Raw genomic sequence first — 20,634 nt, 5'->3', positions numbered from 1 at the left:
GGTGAGGGCAGAGAAAGAGTAGGGGAGGGAGAAAAAGGAGAGGCGAGGATGGATGATTGTGAAAGCATGTGTACGCAGCGGAGCATTCAAGTGTTTGTGCATGTGAAACCATGCGTGGTCCGGGTACCTTCTCAATGAGAGTGTGTGTATGTGTGTGAGGATCTCGCTGGTTAGTTAACAGCAGGTGAACAAGAACATAAAAATATGATGAGTGGACATATTCCATATGTCACCCACATAGCAACTAATATATCACACATAATGTACACACAAGCATTTTCACACATACCTTACTGTATGATGTATTTAAAGGGAATGCAACTAAAGAAACCAGCCACTGGAAGTTAATTTATTTTCTGCGACCACTGAAATGTCGACTGATGGCATTTAAAATGCCAGCTGGCATCCCCCTCAACCTGCTCTCTGTTTGTTGTTGCAGAAAAAGTTAGCTACATTTTTTTTTTGTAAGAACAAGATTCGGTAATAAATCACTTTGCTGTGTTCTGTAAGATCATTAGACCTACACCTAACATTCAGCGAGGGTAAATTAGTGATAGGAAAAGCACAGGTGTAACTAATAACATTGATGATGGCTTGGTTCCACGTAGATGTGCCAGTAAACCGTGACAGTGAGCCAGCAGGCATGCCATCAGGGCTTTGGAACTGGCACATGCAAACCTGCACTAATCAATATGTTTATGTCAACAATATCAAATGGGTATGAAAGCAGCTGCTCGAGATGAAAAGCCCGTGGGAAATTAATGCCACCTACTGCTATTTTCCTAATTTTTGTAAAGCCTTTAAGTCTTTTTTGTTTGTTTGTTGGTTTCATTATTGCTGCCTGTGATCTTAAATTCCCATTATCAATAGACACAGACAGACTTCTGCTATACATATTTGACAGGTGAAGAAGCTAGTTTCTGATCTTCCAAATTGCAAAAACACAAAGAAAGCAGCTTTAAGTAATCATGCTAATGATACCTTGTACAACCAAAAGCTAGACCGCAATCAAATGTACAAAAAGTAATCCAACATACCCACACACTACAGTCCACACACTAGTCAGCTCCTGCCTCGCTCTGCTCATTATGATGGTTCTTTACAGTTTATTTAAACAAAATCTTGCTGTTGATGTAAAAAAAAAGTACCTGTAAAAGCCCCCCCTGCAATCAACCTGAATCATATTCTTTGTTTAAAACTACCATTTCAAACACCATTTTGTATCTTTGTGTAGCACAGCCAGTTTTTCTTTCCCACATGGCTCCATTCACTTCCTTTTCCCAGAAGCATATTATGGAGTGATCTTGCAACAGGGGATTATTGTAAACTGAAGTGCACATTGTGTCATTGCAGCAAGGACAGAAAGAAGCTGTGCAGGGACATAAACTCTCATTAAACCTTTTAAAATGCTCGGCTATTTATAGAAAATCTTGCAGATATATTTTGGAGAAAATCATTATTATAAAACTTATTGTTCTAAAAAAACAAAAAACAAAAAAAAGGGAGAGAGACGCACAAACACTCAGATACACTATACTCACAGTGACAGTAGCCAGAAGCCCCTCAGGCACATTAGCTACAATGATGCCAATGAGGAAAATGACGGCCTCCAGCCACGTGTATCCCAGGATGAGTGACAGGATGAAGAAACTGACTCCCAAGAAAACAGCCACACCAGTGATGATGTGGATGAAATGCTCGATCTCGATGCTGATAGGTGTCCGGCGGACCTCCAGCTCAGATGCCAGAGTGGCGATGCGACCCATCACCGTTCGGTCACCGGTGGCTATCACAATGCCACGAGCTGTACCTGCAGTAGGGGGTCATTAAATTTAAATCAGTCATTCTGTTTACCACAAAGGGACATTACTGATAAAATTAGTTCAATGTAACTGCCTTGACTCAGTTAAAATTGGTTTACAGGAGATTTCTGTTCTGCAGGGCATAATACTGTAATTAGGATGACTGTGCAATAGATAAAACAAAAGTAGGCCACCAAAAAAACAGCAAAACATGAACAGCTGCACAGTGGAGACAATATGAATTAAAATAAAATGTGATCATGATTTCACTCACTGGCCCTCCTTCCAGCAAATAGTGGTTATATCCTTGTTTTAAATGTGTAACTAAAGTTATTACTCGGATGTAATACAGGGTCTCATTCCAGTCTTTAGTGTAATTATGAAAAAGATTATCTAATAGTTGTTTTCATAAGCCGCTAGAGGAACAAGTACGTGTGAAAATGCTCTTGTGCTATGTCTCAAAGTACAGCAGTAACTATTAAATGGGAGTTATTATTTTGAATCTGAAAGAACATTTTAATGGCTTGCTTAGTCATGTAAATCTGACAAGTGAAGGTGAAGGTGTTTGAATGTGAGAGTGCAAAGCTGTGGTTGGTCCAAAGGGGAAGGCTGCTATGAAGCTATGAGCTTTGTTATAAAGTCTTGCTGTCAGTGATTTCTTTTTTGGTGGGGGTACAAACTGGCCACCTCTCATTTCTTCATATATTTCTAGGAAAATGGGACATACTTCCAGGATTTATTGAAACATCCTGAAGCAGAGACGGAAATAGACTATGCAAGACAAAAAAAGAAGAGTTTGCACAATTTTAATGAGTTTGAAACTCAATATTCTGTCCAACCACCTCTATGCTTCAGCACAGCTTGAACTCCTTTGTGCAAGCTTTCTTCTGTTAATGACGACTTGAACCAAAAATGTCAAATTTTGACTCCTCGCTCCCATAAGACCTGTTGCCACTGATTTTCCGTGCACTACACGTGCAATATGACACACCTCAGCCTTTCCTCCCTGTTTTCCTTCCTTAAGAATGGCTTCTTGACAGCCACCTTTCTACAGAGACATTTCTGATGAGGCTTCAGTGAACAGTAGATGGATCATCTGAAGAGTCAGATGCATCTCTCAGGTTTTGCCAGGTCTTTGCTGAATTATTTTTCTTAAGGACATGACTGTCAGATACTGTTCATCTGCTGTAGATGATTTTTTTTAAGGCTGCCACTTCTTTGTCCTCCACTTGTCCAGTTTCCTAACACATTTCAAGGGCTCACTGCACATCTTACACAGATATGCCAAGTTTTCAGCTAATAGCTCTTTGGGAATCACAATGTTAGTGCAACAATACTATTTTACGGCTGTCAGTCCGTGTTATGTTTGACATTTTTTGTTGGTTCATCTAAAGAAATGCAAGTATGTGCTTTTGCAAAGTGTCTAAAGACCCAATTTAAATTTGATTTTTTTGGTTCGTTTGTTATGTGTCAACAAAGCACTGCTTCATCCCTCGAATTTAAAGTTAGGTGCCTTTTTTATGCCTGAATGATTCGTAGATCAGTGTTAGGAGGCTTTAAAAAAAGTTAAATATTAGGAAATGAAGGGTGGCTCAAAGTTTTGCACAGTACTGTAAATATGTGTCCTAAGCAGTATGTGTGAGGTATTATCTGATCTTTTAATAGAAATGTAGTTCCTGGTTGTCAGTGAATCAGGCAGCAATAAAGAAAAAAACTCAAAGATATTTGTTGGGAAATGAAAATGCATGGTTCTGTTTTCCTGACATTAATATTCAAGTGATTAGATTTTAGCCACTCATGCAAATGCTGAAGCACACAGGAAAGCCTCAAGGTGCTCTAGACCAGAAGCCTGAGGTCCACATTCTGCATTAAATAGATATAAAACATTCACCAAACTCACCTTTTTTTTTTTGTGCAATTAAAAGTTAAATTAAAGTCTTTGGGATGATTCATCAGTTCAGTAGTTAACAACATCAGTTTGTTGCAGTCGTTAGTCAAGAAGCATCGGTTTTTCAAATGATGGCTATTTTTTTAAGACAGCTCTTCACATGAGAGGTCGTGAAATTACAGACCACTAGGTGTGAGTTACAGCTTTCAGCTGGGTGACCAGATGCTCTCACTGCTGTAGTGAGACTCAGAGTCATATGTGCAGGGGAAAACAAATGCTAACAGCGTGGATACCGTGGGCACTGCAGACGACGTGCTCTAATGTGTAAACAATGAGGAGGTTCGATGGCGAGACATAACTGGCTGTAGAGCAGTGATAGATGGAGGTGAATTACAGGTGTTGGCCAGTGATGGGTGCTTGGATGGACTGAGCAGATGCTCGAGAAAGTGGATGAGGAGAGAATCCAGATAAGCAGACTCTACCTTATCCTCTGAAATGTGAAAACTGTGAGTTACTCTGGGCAACCAGCACAGTTTCTGATAGAGTTTGTTTTCCGGATGTAGGTATGTCTTTGATTTTTGCAGAAAAACACACTTAGTTATATACGATAACAAACCACAGATGTTGCAAATTAATGATTAATTGAATTTTAAATGTGAATCTTTTATGATTTTTAATCGAATAGACATGCAGAGGTCCATTTTCAGCAACTGTCACTCCCGTGTTGCACTGGCACATTGTGGTAGCTAATGCAAGTTGATCACGTTTGAAAGCTAATTTATCATTTGAAAACCTTTTTCCAATTATGCTGGCACAGCTGAAAACTGTTCTTCTGATTAAAGAAGGAAAGAAATATCGTGTTGAGTGTCTGTAGCATCACCCTCTGAGGGTTTGATTATAGCCTTAAAATGTCCCTCAAAAAATAACTTTCTTCTGAAATTCATCAGAGTGTAAGAAACGAAGAGTATTCTGTGTGCTAAATTGCCAAAAAAAAAAAAAAAGCTTTGTGCAACTGTGCTCTACTCGTTTACAAACCAGCACAATCTGGTGGGGACAATTTAATGAAGCTTCCTCTTGAGGACCTGAGCTGTGCTTCTTAAACTATACTTGTAATCTTGCTCAGTTTCTCCCACGTCTTGTTCTACTCTGGTTAGGGCCACTTTGCAGTACACACCTTTTATATGCAATCCTGTTTCTTTTTAGGCCTCCAACTGAATAGCCTTCGATTTTAAAGACTTTCAGAATGTCCATTACGTCTGAACACATAAAAGCCGATCTTCCACACACCCAGCCAAATTTATTGTTTCTTTAATCAGCACATCTTTCAGCTGTGCTAACGTAATCAAAGCCCGTTAACATGCTAAACCTGCATTAGGGAACATAATGTGCCATTTGAACACAAGAGTGCTGAAAATGGGCCTCCATACACCCACACAGGTATTCCATTAAATTACAGCATTTCTGACTGGTTTAATGTTCAATTAGTTGGAAACAAATGTGTATTTCAAAAACAAGGACAGACACTTCTGAGCTTGTAGATAAGTAGGATGTACTTTTTTAACACTTCACTTTCATAAAAAAAAAAAAAAATCTTTAAATTAAGTCAGAAATGGCTCCACAAACGTGTGGCCAAAACGCAGATCTTCAAAGATAACATGCAAGTGTTCAGAACTGTTAAAAAAAATCTAGCTTCTAAAACTTCATAATAACTCCATCACCATTAGATGTTCTTCTAATGTACATCTTGTTCTAAGATCTATCTGATAAATCTGATAAAATCCCTTTGAAACTTTATGACTGACAGCCACTGACCACTCAAATTCCCAGTGATTCTATCTCAGATGGAAATGCTTATTACTAATCCTCATGCATTCTGCATGAGCAGCTACACACTGCGTGGTGCAGTGTACGGATCATGTACTGGAACACATTCACCGATGGGTGGTAAAGCAAAAATGATGCTGATCTCCAGATGGCTTAAAGGAAGACATTTAGAGCCGATAAGAGACAATCTTGGCCAGATGTGGCCTACTGACCCTCGACACAGTTGGTGGAAAAGAAACAGATGTTGCGGGTCTCCAGAGGATTCTGGTGCGTGAACTCAGGGGAGCGCGTCTGAGGCTCAGATTCTCCCGTCAGAGAGGAGTTGTCCACCTTCACAGGGAGAGAGAGAAAATGGATGTGAGCGCGGTGTTATCAGAGAGACTGAAGAGGTGAAACTGACAGACTGGAAATGGAAAAAAAGGACTTTATAACAACAAGTGATATAGCGCTCTTGTCTTGTCAAAACTGTGTTCTGATCTAGGTGCTCGCTGCAACACGGTGTAGAAATTTGAACCACTGAGAGAAACCTTCACCCTATTCGGCAACAGCAAGTGCAGCTGCAGAAAAAGCCTTTGATATTTTCTATACCGGTAGCACCTACAACATTATCTGATTTCCACACAAGCCATAAAAAGCAGATAAATTAAACCCAATTAAATACAGGTAAGATATTAGACTTGGTAATTTATTGAATGAGGAAAATGATACAATATTACATATCAGTGAGGGAGAAAGGTGTATGAAACTCTAGGAGTAGCATTCAATTTAAAGGTGAAATAAATCAGGGATGACAATTAGGTGAGAGTGAGCGCCCTGTTTTCATGGTAGGTTTATTCCCATCCCCATGTAGAAAATGTATTATGGCTCAAACAAAGGAGGATCTGAGAAAAACGGATGTTCAGGATCATCAGACTGGGAAAATGTTGAAATGTATAATCCTTCTCTGGAGAATTTAGACAACTTCGTAGTCAGACAGACAAAAGAAATTAAAGATCTTTGTTGCTCACTTCAGGTGTGCTCAAGAAACAAAACAAAACAAAAAATACTACAGTTAAAGGCATTTGGTAGTCTGCCTGGTCGGTCACAAAGGAACTCAATGTGAAAGGCCTGTTTTACAGTGGCTAATGATTCCACCATCAGAAGACTAACTAAACAACACTGGTGTATATAACAGGATTGTAAGGTTTGTGATGCCCATCTGCATGTTTGCTACCAACTGCTTGAACAAGAAGGCTGTTCTGACAGTGCTTTATGGATCGGTTCAATGAGAAGTGTTGTAGAAAATATACATATAACGTATATTCACTGACCACAACGTTAGGTGCACTTGTTCAACTGTTGGTGCAAATATCAAATCAGCCAATACCTTGGTGTATGGTCAAGATGACCTGCTCAAGTTCATTTAAGTGACTTTGAACATGGCACAGTTGTTGGTGCCAGACATGCTGGTGATAGCTGCTTAAAGCTGAATGCATCACATCAAGTTCAAATGATCTCAAATCGGTTTGTCCAGCATGACAAAGAGTTGTAAAATGGGCTTCAGAGACATCAGATCTCAAGTCAACAAAGCACCTTTGGGATGTGGTGGATTGTGGATGTGCAGCCAACACATCTTTTTGTCTTCTTGCATTTGTGGGGTTTTTTTTCCATGTTTTTCACTTTATTGAAATAAAAAATTCAAAAATTATTATTTTTGAAATATTATTATTATTAGTAGTAGTAGTAGTAGTAATGCATAATAATATCATGTCAGTGGAAAGCCCTGAGATAGACACTTGTGTTTCTAAAACCTTGTTGAATCCATGCCATGAAGAATTTAGTTTATGTTTAATCAGTGACCAAGTCAGATATTTTTTATTTCAGTTATCTAAACTGGTCCTCTTTATCTCCTTTTAAGACCTTTGTCAGAGTCAGATGAACCTTTAGGTCATATTTATGCAGAAAATATTAAGAAATGTCCAAGTGAGCGCGCAGACCTTACTCAGACTCGACATAAAAAAAGACGAAAATTTAATCAAAACCAGATTAATCTTTCACACAAAATATGTATACAAAATGCCCTTTCCCTGGCTCATCAGTATGAGGTGAATTCTACAGGAACAATCTGACTCAGTTTTTCATTAAACTGCAAATCAGAAGCAGACAACTAGCCGCTCAAGCATCGTGTTTGAATGTGATTACGTGGTGTCTTGGAAGCGAGCCATAATGAAAGCATTTTCTGGGTGATGTAAATATGGTCATAGCTAACACAACAACAGTTTTTGCATGTACAACTGCACATTGCTTGTTGGCAGGGGAAAAGGCTTTAACAAGAAGATGTTTAAAAAAAACGTTCAGGAAACATTATTGAAATCATTTTTAAGGGAAACTGGGAAAGGTGGAAAGTCTGATTACTGCAGCATTGTTGTGGGTTGGTGCATTACTTTGATCCAGACTAAAATATCTTTCAAGGACTGACAGCTGGTGAACAGTTTATCACAAGTCCAAATATTTTATGAGTTATTTGATTTATTTATCATTCCCGTCCAAGTCACCTGTACTTCGTTTACCTGCAAATGTTTGCATGCTCAGATGCTCTTTATGATAAACAATGTGCTAGAAAAAAGAGAAAATAAGGTAGAAATACCAAAGTCAGCTGAGCTACTGTAATCCCACTGCGACTTCCAGGTTCCCCAGGGACGGGCCCAGCACCCCTCCCCTACCTTGCATCCGCTGGAAGAGATCACTCGAAGGTCAGCTGGGACGCGGTCTCCCCCTTTGATCTCCACCAGATCTCCCAGCACCACAAGGTCTGCATTGATCTGCATCTTCTCCCCCTCCCGGATCACCATCGCTTGCTGGCATGGAGAAAAAAAGAAGAGCAGGGAGAGGGAGTGTGAGGAAGAGAGAACGTCTGGGAACAGAGAGAGGATTTAGTCAGATGAGGAGAGAGGAGCGATATAAAAAGAAGAGAAGCCAGGGGGTATGGAGGTATGTAAAAGACAGATATAGACGAGAAGGGAGATGAGAGGAGGAAGACAGGTAGGGAAAAGAGGCGCGAGAAGTGTGTGAAAAGAGTCTAAATAGATTAAAGAATTAGGCAATCAAAGTGCTAGAGGTGGATAACGCAAGGGGAGTTTTTATGCAAACACACTCACAATCCAAAGTTGGCTCAAACATTTATTCTTCCTTTGTGCAAGCTTATTAGGTTTCCACTCAAGTGAGTGTGTAAGCCCTACTTGAGGGACGGCTTATTGATTCAGAAAGCTCTGAGACTACACAAACACCAAATGCATCAACTTACCTGTGGCACCATTTTCTTGAAGGAGTCCATGATTCGAGAGCTTTTGGCTTCTTGGAAGTAAGAGAAACAGCCGGTGACGATCACCACAGCTGCCAGCACCACACCCAGATATAACTGAAACGGAAGGAAAGCCATGTAACAGGGGGAGACGGTGTCTTTATCAACTTAGTTTGGTTCATGTAAGGTACACTTAAGCGCAGGAAATGGGGATTTATCAGCTTGAAACGGGTCTTAAAACAGTAAAACCTTAAATGTACATGTGCAAGAACAGAGTTCAGAGGGAAAAACCTGGGGGAAGCTCACAGACTTAGTGAGAGATTTAAAAAGAAGAAGTCATCCCAGAGCCGGAATCTTCTGTACTATTTTTGTTATCTTGGACAGCTCAGTTCTCGTCAGTCCAAGTGAGCATCTGTCACCCGAACCCAGAAAACCAAGGACTGAAACTCCAATCTGCGAGGCCACTAAGAGACGCTCACGGAGCTACAGCCTGGCTTTTTAGACTTATGGTTATGTAAAAGCAGGAAACATTCATTCTGGTGTATTTTTATTGCATTTTTGGTGGCTATTTTCAGGTCTACTGTGAAAAGGCAGTTATGGGTTCAGCTCTCACTGATGCAAACAAGACAGCCAGGCACTTTGGATGAAAGCATCTGCCAGCTGGTGTACTGTATGTCTTGGACTCCTGGAAAGAAAAATTACAAAATCCTGAAAAGTTTCCTTTTTGGAAGGTGTCGCTTTCATTTGACAGCAACAACAGAATGTTTTGCTCTTTTACACTTCAGTGGGTTATTGTTTCTTTCTTTTTTTAAAAACACTAAGTCTGTGCAAAAATCTTCTGAACCGGGAAACATATCCGCTGAAAAATCACTTGTCAGTACTTAGAACATTTTTCTCAATTTCAGTGTTCAGTTTGCAGGTCCTGATTTTGTCTCCATGTGAGTTTTTGCAGATTTTAGAACAGCTCTTTTACCTCCTCTCACTTCAGAAAGAAATATTTCTGCTCACCAGCTGCATGGAAATTATAGAAACAACAGCTGTCAAGGCAGGTGACATTTAAATCAACAGGTTCTTTCCCAAACGTGAATTTTAACACCAAGAAATATACTGCGTTATTTCAGCGGCACTTTCAGAAGCCCGCTGGACCATTTTCTCAAATTAAACGCAATTCTTCAGGTCAATAAAATGCATCAAAGTAATGTAAAATTAACTTATCATCTGACAACAACCATATGTGGAGTACACTTAAGGTGGAATTTCTTCTGTAATAGCTGCCAGTACACTTTGCAAAGGCTCAAAGTGCCGAAGCTGCAGGCTGTCAGGGCTTTGAAGTAGCTTACCGGAGCATCCAGCTGTACATGCTCGGCGCTAAATGGAGAGATTAAACTGCTGGGGGATTAATGTGCACGTGTCTTTCTACTGTACGTTACTGTATATTATGCAAGAGCTTAATGCAGACTGCATAATGAGTGAGAGCCATAATGTGCAGCATGGGTGGTGCTTGGCTCTGTTTGCTCAGTGGTTGGTCTGGGTGTTTATTCGTGCGACTGCTAGGACTAATGCCAGTGTCAGTGGTTGTTTTTGTGCCACACTCGGAAGAAGGCAAGGACTCTATGTCACGGTGTAACCGATATTCTGTACTTATGGGGACCTAATCCTGCTGTTTCTAAAAAGTATTTTTGGATTCATGTTACACTTTAGAAGCTGAGTTTTCCCCCTGTTCCTTTTCAGTTTTCATTCTTTATTCTGTTGGTTTTCATGTATGCTGTCTCTGTATTGGTCCCTGTGACCAGTTGGGTTTTTATGGGAAACTCAAAAAGGAGATTAAGATCTCAAGACAAAAACCTCTGCTGAGTAAAGGTTATGTTAAGAAAATATAACCAGCAGAAAAAGAAAGCCAAAGAAAAATCCACCTTAGTTGGACTAACAATAAGTATGTAGCCACGTCGTGATTTGTGATGTGATACTTTTTCCTTTTGATTTTTTTCTTCATTTTGTGAAGTGCAAGGTAAATGGCATCTCCGTCCATTATACTCAACTGAAGGCAGACATCTCTACAGTGAGTAACACCCAAACCATCTAGATAGATAAATACCACTTTAAGCAGAGGAAAAGCTTGTCCTTTGAAATCTCTTTACTCTCTAGCCTTTGGTTTAAGATTTGATTCAAAGCAGCTGAAAGGTGTGAGGCATGTCTTTAATAACAATTCTGTATTTATACAAACAGTCATGTGAAAAATAACATTTTCACAGGACTCCTGTGAAAACCTAAAAGTACACCCCCTGACTCAGTGGCTTGTAGAACCACCTGTAGCAGCCATAACTTCAACTAACAGTTATCTGTATAACCTTATCATTCTTATGGCTGCAAAACGACCACATAAACATAACCAGTCCTGCACTGTGCTGCTTTTTTCCAAATGTGGTGCTGTGCCTTATGGTCATTTAGTTTTGTCAGTCCAAAGGACATTATTCCACAAGTCTTGTGGGTTGTTTAAATGCAACTTTGCAAAGCTAAGCTAAGCTGTGCTGCCATGTTATTTTTTGAGGAAGGAGGCACCTGGCAACCCTTTCAAACAAGCCAAATGAACATTTAGGTGTTCAGTGTTTTTCTAATGGTACTGTCCTGAATTTTGACATTTAACATGCTAAGTTACAGCTGCAAAGTTGGCAATGTAGCTCTTGGACTTTCCCTTAGCATTTCACAGTCTGAAATTTGGGTGAATTTGCTGGGACATCCACCCCTGGGAAAACTGTGGCATTATGTTAACACACGCCTACCTCAGACCAGCAAACTGCCAAAATATCTGTTTTTATGGAGGTGGTCACATTTACTGTTCATCAATAATCAAGTGTATCCGATTGGGATCACAGGACTGCTACTCACCCTCTTAATCCCTACTGAAATTTTAATGGCATACTTAGTTTTTCACATAACTGCAATCTTCTTTGCAGTCATTTCATATTTAATTTTTATCCCCACTGGAGTTTTGAGGGGTCTAACAGAATGGTCAAAAGGATGTGTGATGTAATCAGATGAATTTTGTCACTGTTCTCACCCCTTTTGTATACACCTCTGCTAACACTGATTTGATTTATATGATTGTTGGTACAACTCTGCAACTTGTGCTTATGGGAAATGATGTTGAGTCCCACCAAAGTTAGAAAAAGCAGGAAAATCCATAAAGTTTGTAAAATTTGCTAGACCTGGAGGAAACTTTAAATTTCATATAAAATTAGAATTAGATAAGTGCTCCACATAACCAGAGTACATCTGTCTGAACAAGATTAGAAGAAGTTAAAATGATGCTTTCTTATGCATGGACATGTGCATTTCCAGCTCTGTGTATATATCTGAAGGAGCTGTATGCAGGTGTTTGAGTTGACACCCTGCATCAGTATATATAATGTATTTTATAACTGCAGCTGCCTTTGCTTTTCTGCACGTCTTACTCTGAGTGTGTGATTAATATGTTAGGTCCATATGTGTGCAGGTTTTACAAGCAGTTTCTCACATTGTCATTGGGCGGCTCCTCCTCTGTGGCCACCTGAATACTGTAGGCCAGGAAGCAAAGGATGGCCCCAATCCACAGCAGAATGGAGAAGCCGCCGAAGAGCTGGCGGCAGAATTTGACCCACTCCGGCGTGGTTGGGGGAGGAGTCAGAGTGTTCGGACCATCCCTGGCAAGATTCTCTACAGCTCTGGCATTGGTCAGACCCTGGGGGAGAGCAATTTTTAGGAATAAATGTCTTTCTGCTGTCACAGGCAATCTTATTACAACACAATGGCCCAGTTTTCACCTTGGCTTAAAAAGCAATTTTACAGCTGTAGTTGCAGAACATCAAGTGTCCCCGTCTGGCCTATTTAACATCACAAGCATAGAAAAGATGCTCATCTAAGATGCTCTGTTGGATGTACCTATTGAACATTTTCCTCTTAATTTCTTTTTTCCAATATCTCATTTAGCAAAATCCCGTGTAAATATCCAAAGTGCTATGATTTAATTAGAACAGATAATCACACATCTGATTAATTGACTTTGATTGATTGTCTTTGGAGCTTGACAAATGTTTGACATTTTTACATCTTGCACTATTTCCCATGGTGTAGAGCTTTGATTTTTTTTCCATGCTCATCTTTAAAAAAGAAGATAAAAAGATAAAATCTTATTGACCTCACCTGGAATGTTACAATTAGAATCAGCAGCAGATGTGGTGAAAGCAAAAAAATGATGTGGTTTATCTGCAATTTGTTTTTATCCTGAAGTGTGTAAGTTTATTTGAGTGTGCAACGGATTAAAGATGAAGAGGTGACACTGGGGAGAGCCTATGTTGACCAAAGTAATGCTTGGTCTCCGTTTGGATGTTGCTCTTCAGTCCGGGCAACGAGAGATTGCATCTCTGTACGGGATATTACAGCAGCTCTTTCTTGTGTGCTTGTGTGCAAGCGTACATGTGTACTTAAGAGAGTTTGTGTGTGGCTGACATTACCAGTCTGAGGTCCACTGCATATCGTTTCCCCAAATCATCCAGATCTATTTTGTGGTCATCCTGCAAAAATAAAATGTTTCTTTGATACTGAAGCCTCAAGAATCACAAGCGCAAAGCACAGGTGCACTACAGCACTGTTTATTTATTTATAAGGAACCCCATTAACCCCATTAACCCCTGTCTTTCACTAATAAAAGAGTTTATTGTTTGTATCTAACAAGGATCCATCACCGACAGACAGACAGACAGATGAGTAAACTCTATTGTGTCTTGAGTGTGTAAACCAATAAAAACTGATTGTTTCCTGCTGCAAAGAAAAGAAACCCACTAAATTTTCTTGTTTGGTGGCACATTTCTGCTACTGGCCCAATCCCAAGACATTTCCACTGTGGGTGAAATGGAGTTTGGCAGTGTAGCAACAAAAACTTCAGCCATCAGCTGTCAGGATTGTATCATTCACACAGGATGAAGGGTGAATTTCTTAGTAAGACAGGGGAAAATCCATATTTTTCCTCACCAACAGCCGCCTCACTAGCTGCAAGTAATTTGGCCACAATCAAGTAAAAAATTAGATAGTTTGTTTTATTTATAAGCACCTAAACCTAGTATTGATTAGCTATTGTCTGGTGGTGGTGAAAATGATTTCTGTGGGGAAAAAATGCAGGAAATCAGTAACTAAAGAAGTGTATGAGCCAGACAGATCAAAGCAAAATTAAACACAAAACTTCTCCTAAGTGTTGACAGTATCAAAGGGATTCTTTTCTTTAATCAGTCACAAGCCAATCTGATAACTGACAAGAGCGACTTTATCAGAGATAAAGTAGCAAAAGGCAAAACTTAGCCCACTTTTCATGGACATCGCTTGGCTGCCTTCTGACAGCACCTCAAAGAGCTACAGCTCTGCACAAGACGAAACTCTGCACTACACTGCTGGTGGCCCACAAATTATTCAGTATCTTTCCGAGTACAAAGAGGAGCAGCCAGAGGGTGGCTGAGCAGATAGGAGAGGACAGACTGGCTCACAACTAGTCTGCAATTGACTGCACTAAACATGTTGGATTGCCATTTTGTTTATGGGTCACCGTTTTCATTTATAGCCTTGTTAAATAACCTGGTGTCTTTGGAGTAACACTATTTGGGGATCATTTGGTAGCAGCGGCATTGGAATCAATCACTGTGCCAAATGAGTATGAGATGGAGCAGTGACAGCTTGTTTTTCTTACCAAGGCCACCTCCTTCTTCAGCTCATCCAAGTTCTTTCCCTTCTTATTCCTCTTCCCTCCGTTCTCGGCACCACACTAGGGGAAAAGAGTGCAATAACTATACATTAGGGTATCATCGTAAACCTAAAATAAGTGGGAAAAGTCACTTGCTTGGTAGGCACATTGTGCCCAGCCATTTACATTCAGAGCGACAGAATGCAAGCATCAATGTGAACACAATGGACTTTGTGTTTCCTTGTTTATTTCAATCTCCTGACACTGTTGGCAAACCATTCACCCAATATTGACGAGAAAATATCTTTTTCTAATACTGCAAGTTCCTCATTTATGAGTGCGAGCGAGAGTGTGTGTGTGTCACGAACAGTTGGAAGAAATGTGCATCATGGAAATCATCTGCCGCTGTCAGTCTCCTCCTGGTGGCACGTGTGCATGTCAGTGAAGGAGGGATATACAGCGTGAATGAGAGGAGAGTGTGAGTAAGTGACACAGTGAAAAAGTAATCAGAAAGAGCCAAACAGGGAGCACAGAGCCGGCGGAGTGCCTGAAATGTGTCTGGCATAGCAATTTCCCACCACTGTGTGTGAGGAAGATTACCAGGCTGTCCTCCCATAAAGCTAAATGGAATGGGCCTGATGGAGAGAATAAAAGCAAAATTACGTAATTACCCAAATAAACAGCAAGCCGAGAACAAAACTTATTGAGGAGGAAAGCCATTATCCTGAGATGTTACTGTCTTTTTTTGTTTGTTTGTTTTTTCAAAAGGCATCATTCTGACACTTCGAGACATCAAGTGCTGAAGACGCATTTAGGAAAGTCTGTGATGCATGTCCACACCATATGCTGTCATTGCACATATATTACAGTAAGTAATGAGCGATGTTCATTCATTCATTCGCTGATATTAGAAAGAAAAGCTTCAGAAATCAAGAGAACTCACCCCTTTGCCCATGTTGGACGTCCAGATGTCGGCGGGTTGTAATGTAAAGGACAGCACTTAGGAACCCCGGCCACAGTTGAGACTCTCCTCCCACGTGTGGAAGACACTGGTGGCTTTTTTGGGCCTGGCACCCCCACCACCAAAAACTCCTGTCAGGGAAACCTGACCCATACACCCCGCTCCACTGGCCCTCCCCATTAGGGCTTCTCCATATTCACACCCACCCACCCTACCGTGAGCAAATGGTCCCACGCACACACGGCAAGTACCTGCACCTGCTTAATACGTCACTGCCTCCTGTCACAACACACAAGGCCTCTTAGAGAACAATGGCTCTTCAATCACTCGTGTCAACACTACAAGTGAAACCTTGGTAGCAACATATCATGCAGCATTTCTAACAAACATCATAATGAGGGACCGTTAGTGACCCTTAAGAATTCTCATTAAGACTCATTATCATGCAAAGGGAAGCACAGTGTCCAGCTGTTCGTGAACAGTAATGATAGTGAGAAACTGCTGTGTTATTGTATAGCGCTGAAATGATTTCTTCATTTGTCCTGTGCATGAAATCAATGTGACTCACTGCCAACACAACACTTAAATTAGCTTAAAGTCCAAGTTATTTACTACATAAGGTGGGTCATGACCAGAGGAGGAGCCAGACATTTGAAACACCCGGGGCTTAGCCCTAAAGGGTAGTATGCATGTGGGATTTTTTTTTTTTTTTTGAGGGGGGGGGGGGGGTGTAGAAATGACTGAAAGATTAATAGGCTCTGTTTTGAGTTTTGTTCAAAAAAGAATGACTTCATATAGGGAAATATATATATCACACATGCAGGACACCTTAAACTAGTTTTTTAATTGAGCAGCAAGACAGAACGAAGTCGGGGCTGTATCAAGACACAGGGACTAAACCCCAATTCAACCAGACCCAGAACTGATCCAGAATTAAAACAGGACTACAACAGTTCAAAAGCAGGATTACTGAGGACTTAACCAAGACATAACCACAATCAGAACTAGATGATAGTAGCACTAAAAATCATCATAGACCTGCACTACACTTATTTATTTAATTCTACCAAAGCACAATATTTAGATTGAGAAAAGTTTATATAATTATTTAGCCTTGTTGTGCAAACAAGCCTGCAGAACTTAATAAATATAGAATTTGAAAAATAGCAAACCTAAAAAGAAACACTAGGTACGAGATACATGAGTACCTATGATACGGTGATACTTTTAGTAAGCAACCATTTGACTAACATGTGTGTCTCACCTGCTCTTGTTCATCTCTGTTCTGTCCTCATTCTCCATCTCAATCTCTGCTCCTCTCTCTCCCTCTTTGTGCTGACAATCATCAAATATACAGATATTTACAAACTCTTCAGATCAAAACACAAACACTTTTTTAATTGTAACATCAAATCAGACTAAATGTTTATTTTTTTAGATTGATAAATATAAAAACATATTTGTTAACTTTAAGAGTAAAGAGAGAAACTGTCTGTGTTTTTTAATTGCAAATGGCACCAAATTGTATTCAAAATTGAGCCACACTTATGGAGCTCCACAGTTCTTTTCCTGGTGTTTTGGTTGACATCTCTTGATTTTCCCATGTCAAAGAAACAGGCTCTGTGTTTTGCCTTATATGCATCCACAGCTGTGCCACCAGTTTACTCACATGGACTCTACTAACCTATCAGAAGCTTCTTCAGCTCAGAATGGAATCGTTTGGAGTTTTCTTATTAATTAACAATAAACTTAGTGTACATGTACTCCTAAATTTAATGAAAGTGATAAAAAACAGAAAGCTCTGTCTCTCTTTATTGTGACATTTAACTAATTCAAAATATATTTCAATATTTATCTAAAACAAAAGTTTACTCTAAATTGATGTTGTACAGTAAAAATGTTTTATGTTTTCTCCCTAAAGTGTATGTAAATATCTGGTTACAAATGTGAATATCCTGCTGTGTACTGAAATCCCTCTTGTTTTGCATAGAAATATACTGAACAACATACAAAGCATAATATATAAAATAACATTTACCTGAGATTTTTCTTTGAAAGAACCCTCGAATGTCCATTCTTATATTTCAGTACATAACTGAAACCGATTTAGTCGGGGAGGGAAAGAACTGAAAATATGAAATAAACACACGTAAGCTAAGACTCTAAAAAATAGCATTTGTTCGGCTTTTCATTTCGCCATTTGTTGATTCACTTGAAGAGCAAGTAACGTAATATTGGTCAAGTGATCAGTTTCATATCAATCTTTCGTGATGCACCGTCATATTTACATTATTTGTACGGTACGAATGATTTGCTTTGGTACCTGCTCAAACTTAAGCTCTCCTTAGTATGGCTGGCTCCGTCTCTCCAACAGCGCACTCACGGGCAGCAGCTGCCCCGCCCCTCGCTCAGTCGCTTAGTGCCTGAGCTTGGATCATACCAATATCAGGGGGGGGGATTCACGCACAGTCGTAAATTCCCACAGTGTGCACTGTGTGCTTCGAATATTGTGTGTACTTTTTGTTTTATACAGTTGTCAGCCAGGCATCTAACTATGAAAAAATTACACTCCAAAATACCCCGGGCTTCTGACAAAACAACCCGGGCTTAAGCCCCGTAAGCCACCCCCACGCTCCGCCCCTGGTCATGACCACTGCGCCCACACAACAGATGCTGCAGATGATCTTGTATCTAATGTGCACCAAATGTCTTATCACTTTTTGCCAATTGCTTTTAGAGCAGATTCTATGCTTGGTGTCTGCTTACATTGCATTGCATCTAATCCTGTATGAACTTTGTACTTTAGGTCTAAGCGCCTGTACAATGAGTTTCTCTGCAGTAAAGGTCTTTTATTTTTAATGGTATATTAGCATGGTTGTTTGAAGTTCAGCATAAAACTCTGTGTAGATAAAGCTTCTTATTAAAGTGTCTAAGACATAAGCCAGAGAAGTGATCGTACAGGTCAATTAAACGAGTAACCTTCTAAGAGAAAAAGTATCTTTAAATCTAACTTGGAGGTTGTATATTTTACTGATGATGGCCTAAATCTTTGTACTAAATGTCACCAATTCAGAAAAAACTTATAAATAAATATGTGCAAAAATGAAATCCTCACACATCAAAACCCTTTAGAATTTCACACTGGACTTAATTACAAGAAATATAAAAGAGAGCTATAAACACGCACAGATACTTTGATTCATTCGAAAAATAAAGTTGAATTAAGAAGCATTGCTCCCTTTGTGGCAAGCACCTGATAAATGTGATAGAAAAATGGTATACATGAGTGTAAGCAGATAATGCCTTCAGTGCATACTTAGTCTTTTTACTTGGCAAGGGAGTTAATCCCAGGAGATGCCTGTGTAAATAAGCAGATGCATATTTACAGCCTGGTACAAAAATGGGGCTTTGATCAATTTCCTTGTTCACGGCTGTGTGGGGAAATTTTTTAATAACTAATTTATTTAAATCTGATCAAGCCTAAATTTCTCAATTTGAAGGGCATAGAAATGCTGCTACTACCTTGAATGACAGGTGGGTCCTGACTAGGCGCAAACCTGCGTCACATTAGCTGAAGATGCTACTACTCTGTAATCATGTTTGTTTCGAGCATTTATCATGCAGTTAGCTCCCAAATAATGGGCTTATTGCAATGTTTATTGTACCACATGATTAAATAACAACTCTGATGCTCAGTTCTGGTAAGTAAAATTTGAGTATTATTAGCAATTTAGCGTTACTGTACTGTAATTAGCAGTTATCTGTGAAGGTGCCTTGCTAACCAAGTTAGCAGACAGCTTAGCCATCCTCCCTCTCTGTTATTATATCAAAACTCAGGAGTTATTGTCTTAAAATTTCAACTCAATGAATGACCGCCTTTAAGTTTCAACAAACCTAACTTAAAATTTTTAATTATAAGGACATTTGTAGCTCTACACTAAGCTACCATGTATTAACTCGATATTTGCCTGTCAACCTTCTACTTATATATTTAGGCATTCTGTATGTTTTGATTGATGAGTGAGTTAATTCTCATTTATTTATTAATTTATTTGTTGGTGAAGGGGATATCAACAGGCAGGAGTGTGCTGATGCTATTGTGTCAACTTTAAATCATTTAAATAAAATCTGATGTTGCTCTTTTATTTTTAATACTTTGTTAAAGTTACAGATATCTTTTAGTGTAATAATATACACTTTTTATATTTTACAACATAGTTGTTTGTCAATTCTAAATAGGCAGCTTTAGCTGGTGAATACGTGACCGTTTTTACAGGTCATGGTTGCATCCTCTACATTTTTGCCAAACAGAAAGAAACTTGCAACTTTGTGCAAGTCCATGAACAGTCAAATTTTGTTTTTGTCTTTTTGTTTCACTTTTGTCCCACCAATCCCGAGAGAGTGAAGCCACAACATGCTCTGCAGTAATTCTAAAATCCTCACTACAGTTCATAACAGGTGTAACAACAAAATATATCAGAGTGTATGAGCAACTTCAGCCATCCCTGAAGTTGAACTCAGTTGTCTGGAAACTTTGGGTTGCTCAGGCAAGCGATCTGGCTTTATTACTCCACAACTAATTTCTGGCTAAAGTCTGGCTTATACAGTGCATTATCATCCATCCAGTTTAACTTTGAGAAGCACAGCATATAAGCATCTGTTCCACAATGTCACAAGATAATACAAAAATTCCATCTGCATCAGCTTTAAATTGAATTTTTAACACATTTAATTATGGTTGTTTGAATAATCCAAAATAAACCTACATTTGCAGCATTCAATGATCTCCCATTGGCCAGTCAGTCATACACTGTCTCCGGGCAAGTCACCGCACATCTGTTAAAGACTCTGATGTGAATAATGAGGCAAAGTATTTTTGAAAAGGTTATGCTCACTAAATCCCACCAGCATGTTAATTCAGGGGAAAAAATCCCCTAAAAAAATTGTATGTTATTTTGCCATTTCGTGAAAGGGTGGTTAATGGTTGCTAGGCATTTATTTCCTGTTTATCATTATTCCTTTTTGATTGTAGGATTGCAAAGGGCATGATGAGGAGAACCCATTTTAGCGCTCACCTGCCACCATCATGCAGGAAAGCTTAAAAGTTTAATTTCAAAACTGAATTCCTTTTGTACTTACAAGAAAACCACCACCTGGTGATCACTGTGCAGC

The 20,634-nt window shown here is 39.5% G+C and overlaps 1 protein-coding gene across 1 annotated transcript in view; it reads right to left on the bottom strand.

Annotated features, from left to right (window-relative positions):
- atp1a2a (ATPase Na+/K+ transporting subunit alpha 2a) overlaps positions 1-16,144 on the bottom strand; it is a 51,423-nt gene extending 35,279 nt beyond the window's left edge. Inside the window, exons 1-8 of the mRNA XM_026150625.1 lie at positions 15,445-16,144; positions 14,508-14,582; positions 13,285-13,344; positions 12,309-12,512; positions 8,798-8,911; positions 8,217-8,351; positions 5,727-5,844; positions 1,542-1,810 (exon numbers count right to left, since the gene is read on the bottom strand). Of these exons, the coding sequence (XP_026006410.1) occupies positions 1,542-1,810; positions 5,727-5,844; positions 8,217-8,351; positions 8,798-8,911; positions 12,309-12,512; positions 13,285-13,344; positions 14,508-14,582; positions 15,445-15,456 (987 nt within the window). The 5' untranslated portion in view covers positions 15,457-16,144. The remainder of the gene's footprint in view (positions 1-1,541; positions 1,811-5,726; positions 5,845-8,216; positions 8,352-8,797; positions 8,912-12,308; positions 12,513-13,284; positions 13,345-14,507; positions 14,583-15,444) is intronic.
- Between the last annotated feature and the right edge of the window lie 4,490 nt (positions 16,145-20,634).

Source organism: Astatotilapia calliptera, chromosome 18, assembly GCF_900246225.1.
Source record: "Astatotilapia calliptera chromosome 18, fAstCal1.2, whole genome shotgun sequence".
NCBI lineage: Eukaryota > Metazoa > Chordata > Actinopteri > Cichliformes > Cichlidae > Astatotilapia > Astatotilapia calliptera.
Note: the sequence above shows the minus strand (reverse complement) of the source record. Positions and strands in the feature narration are given on the sequence as shown.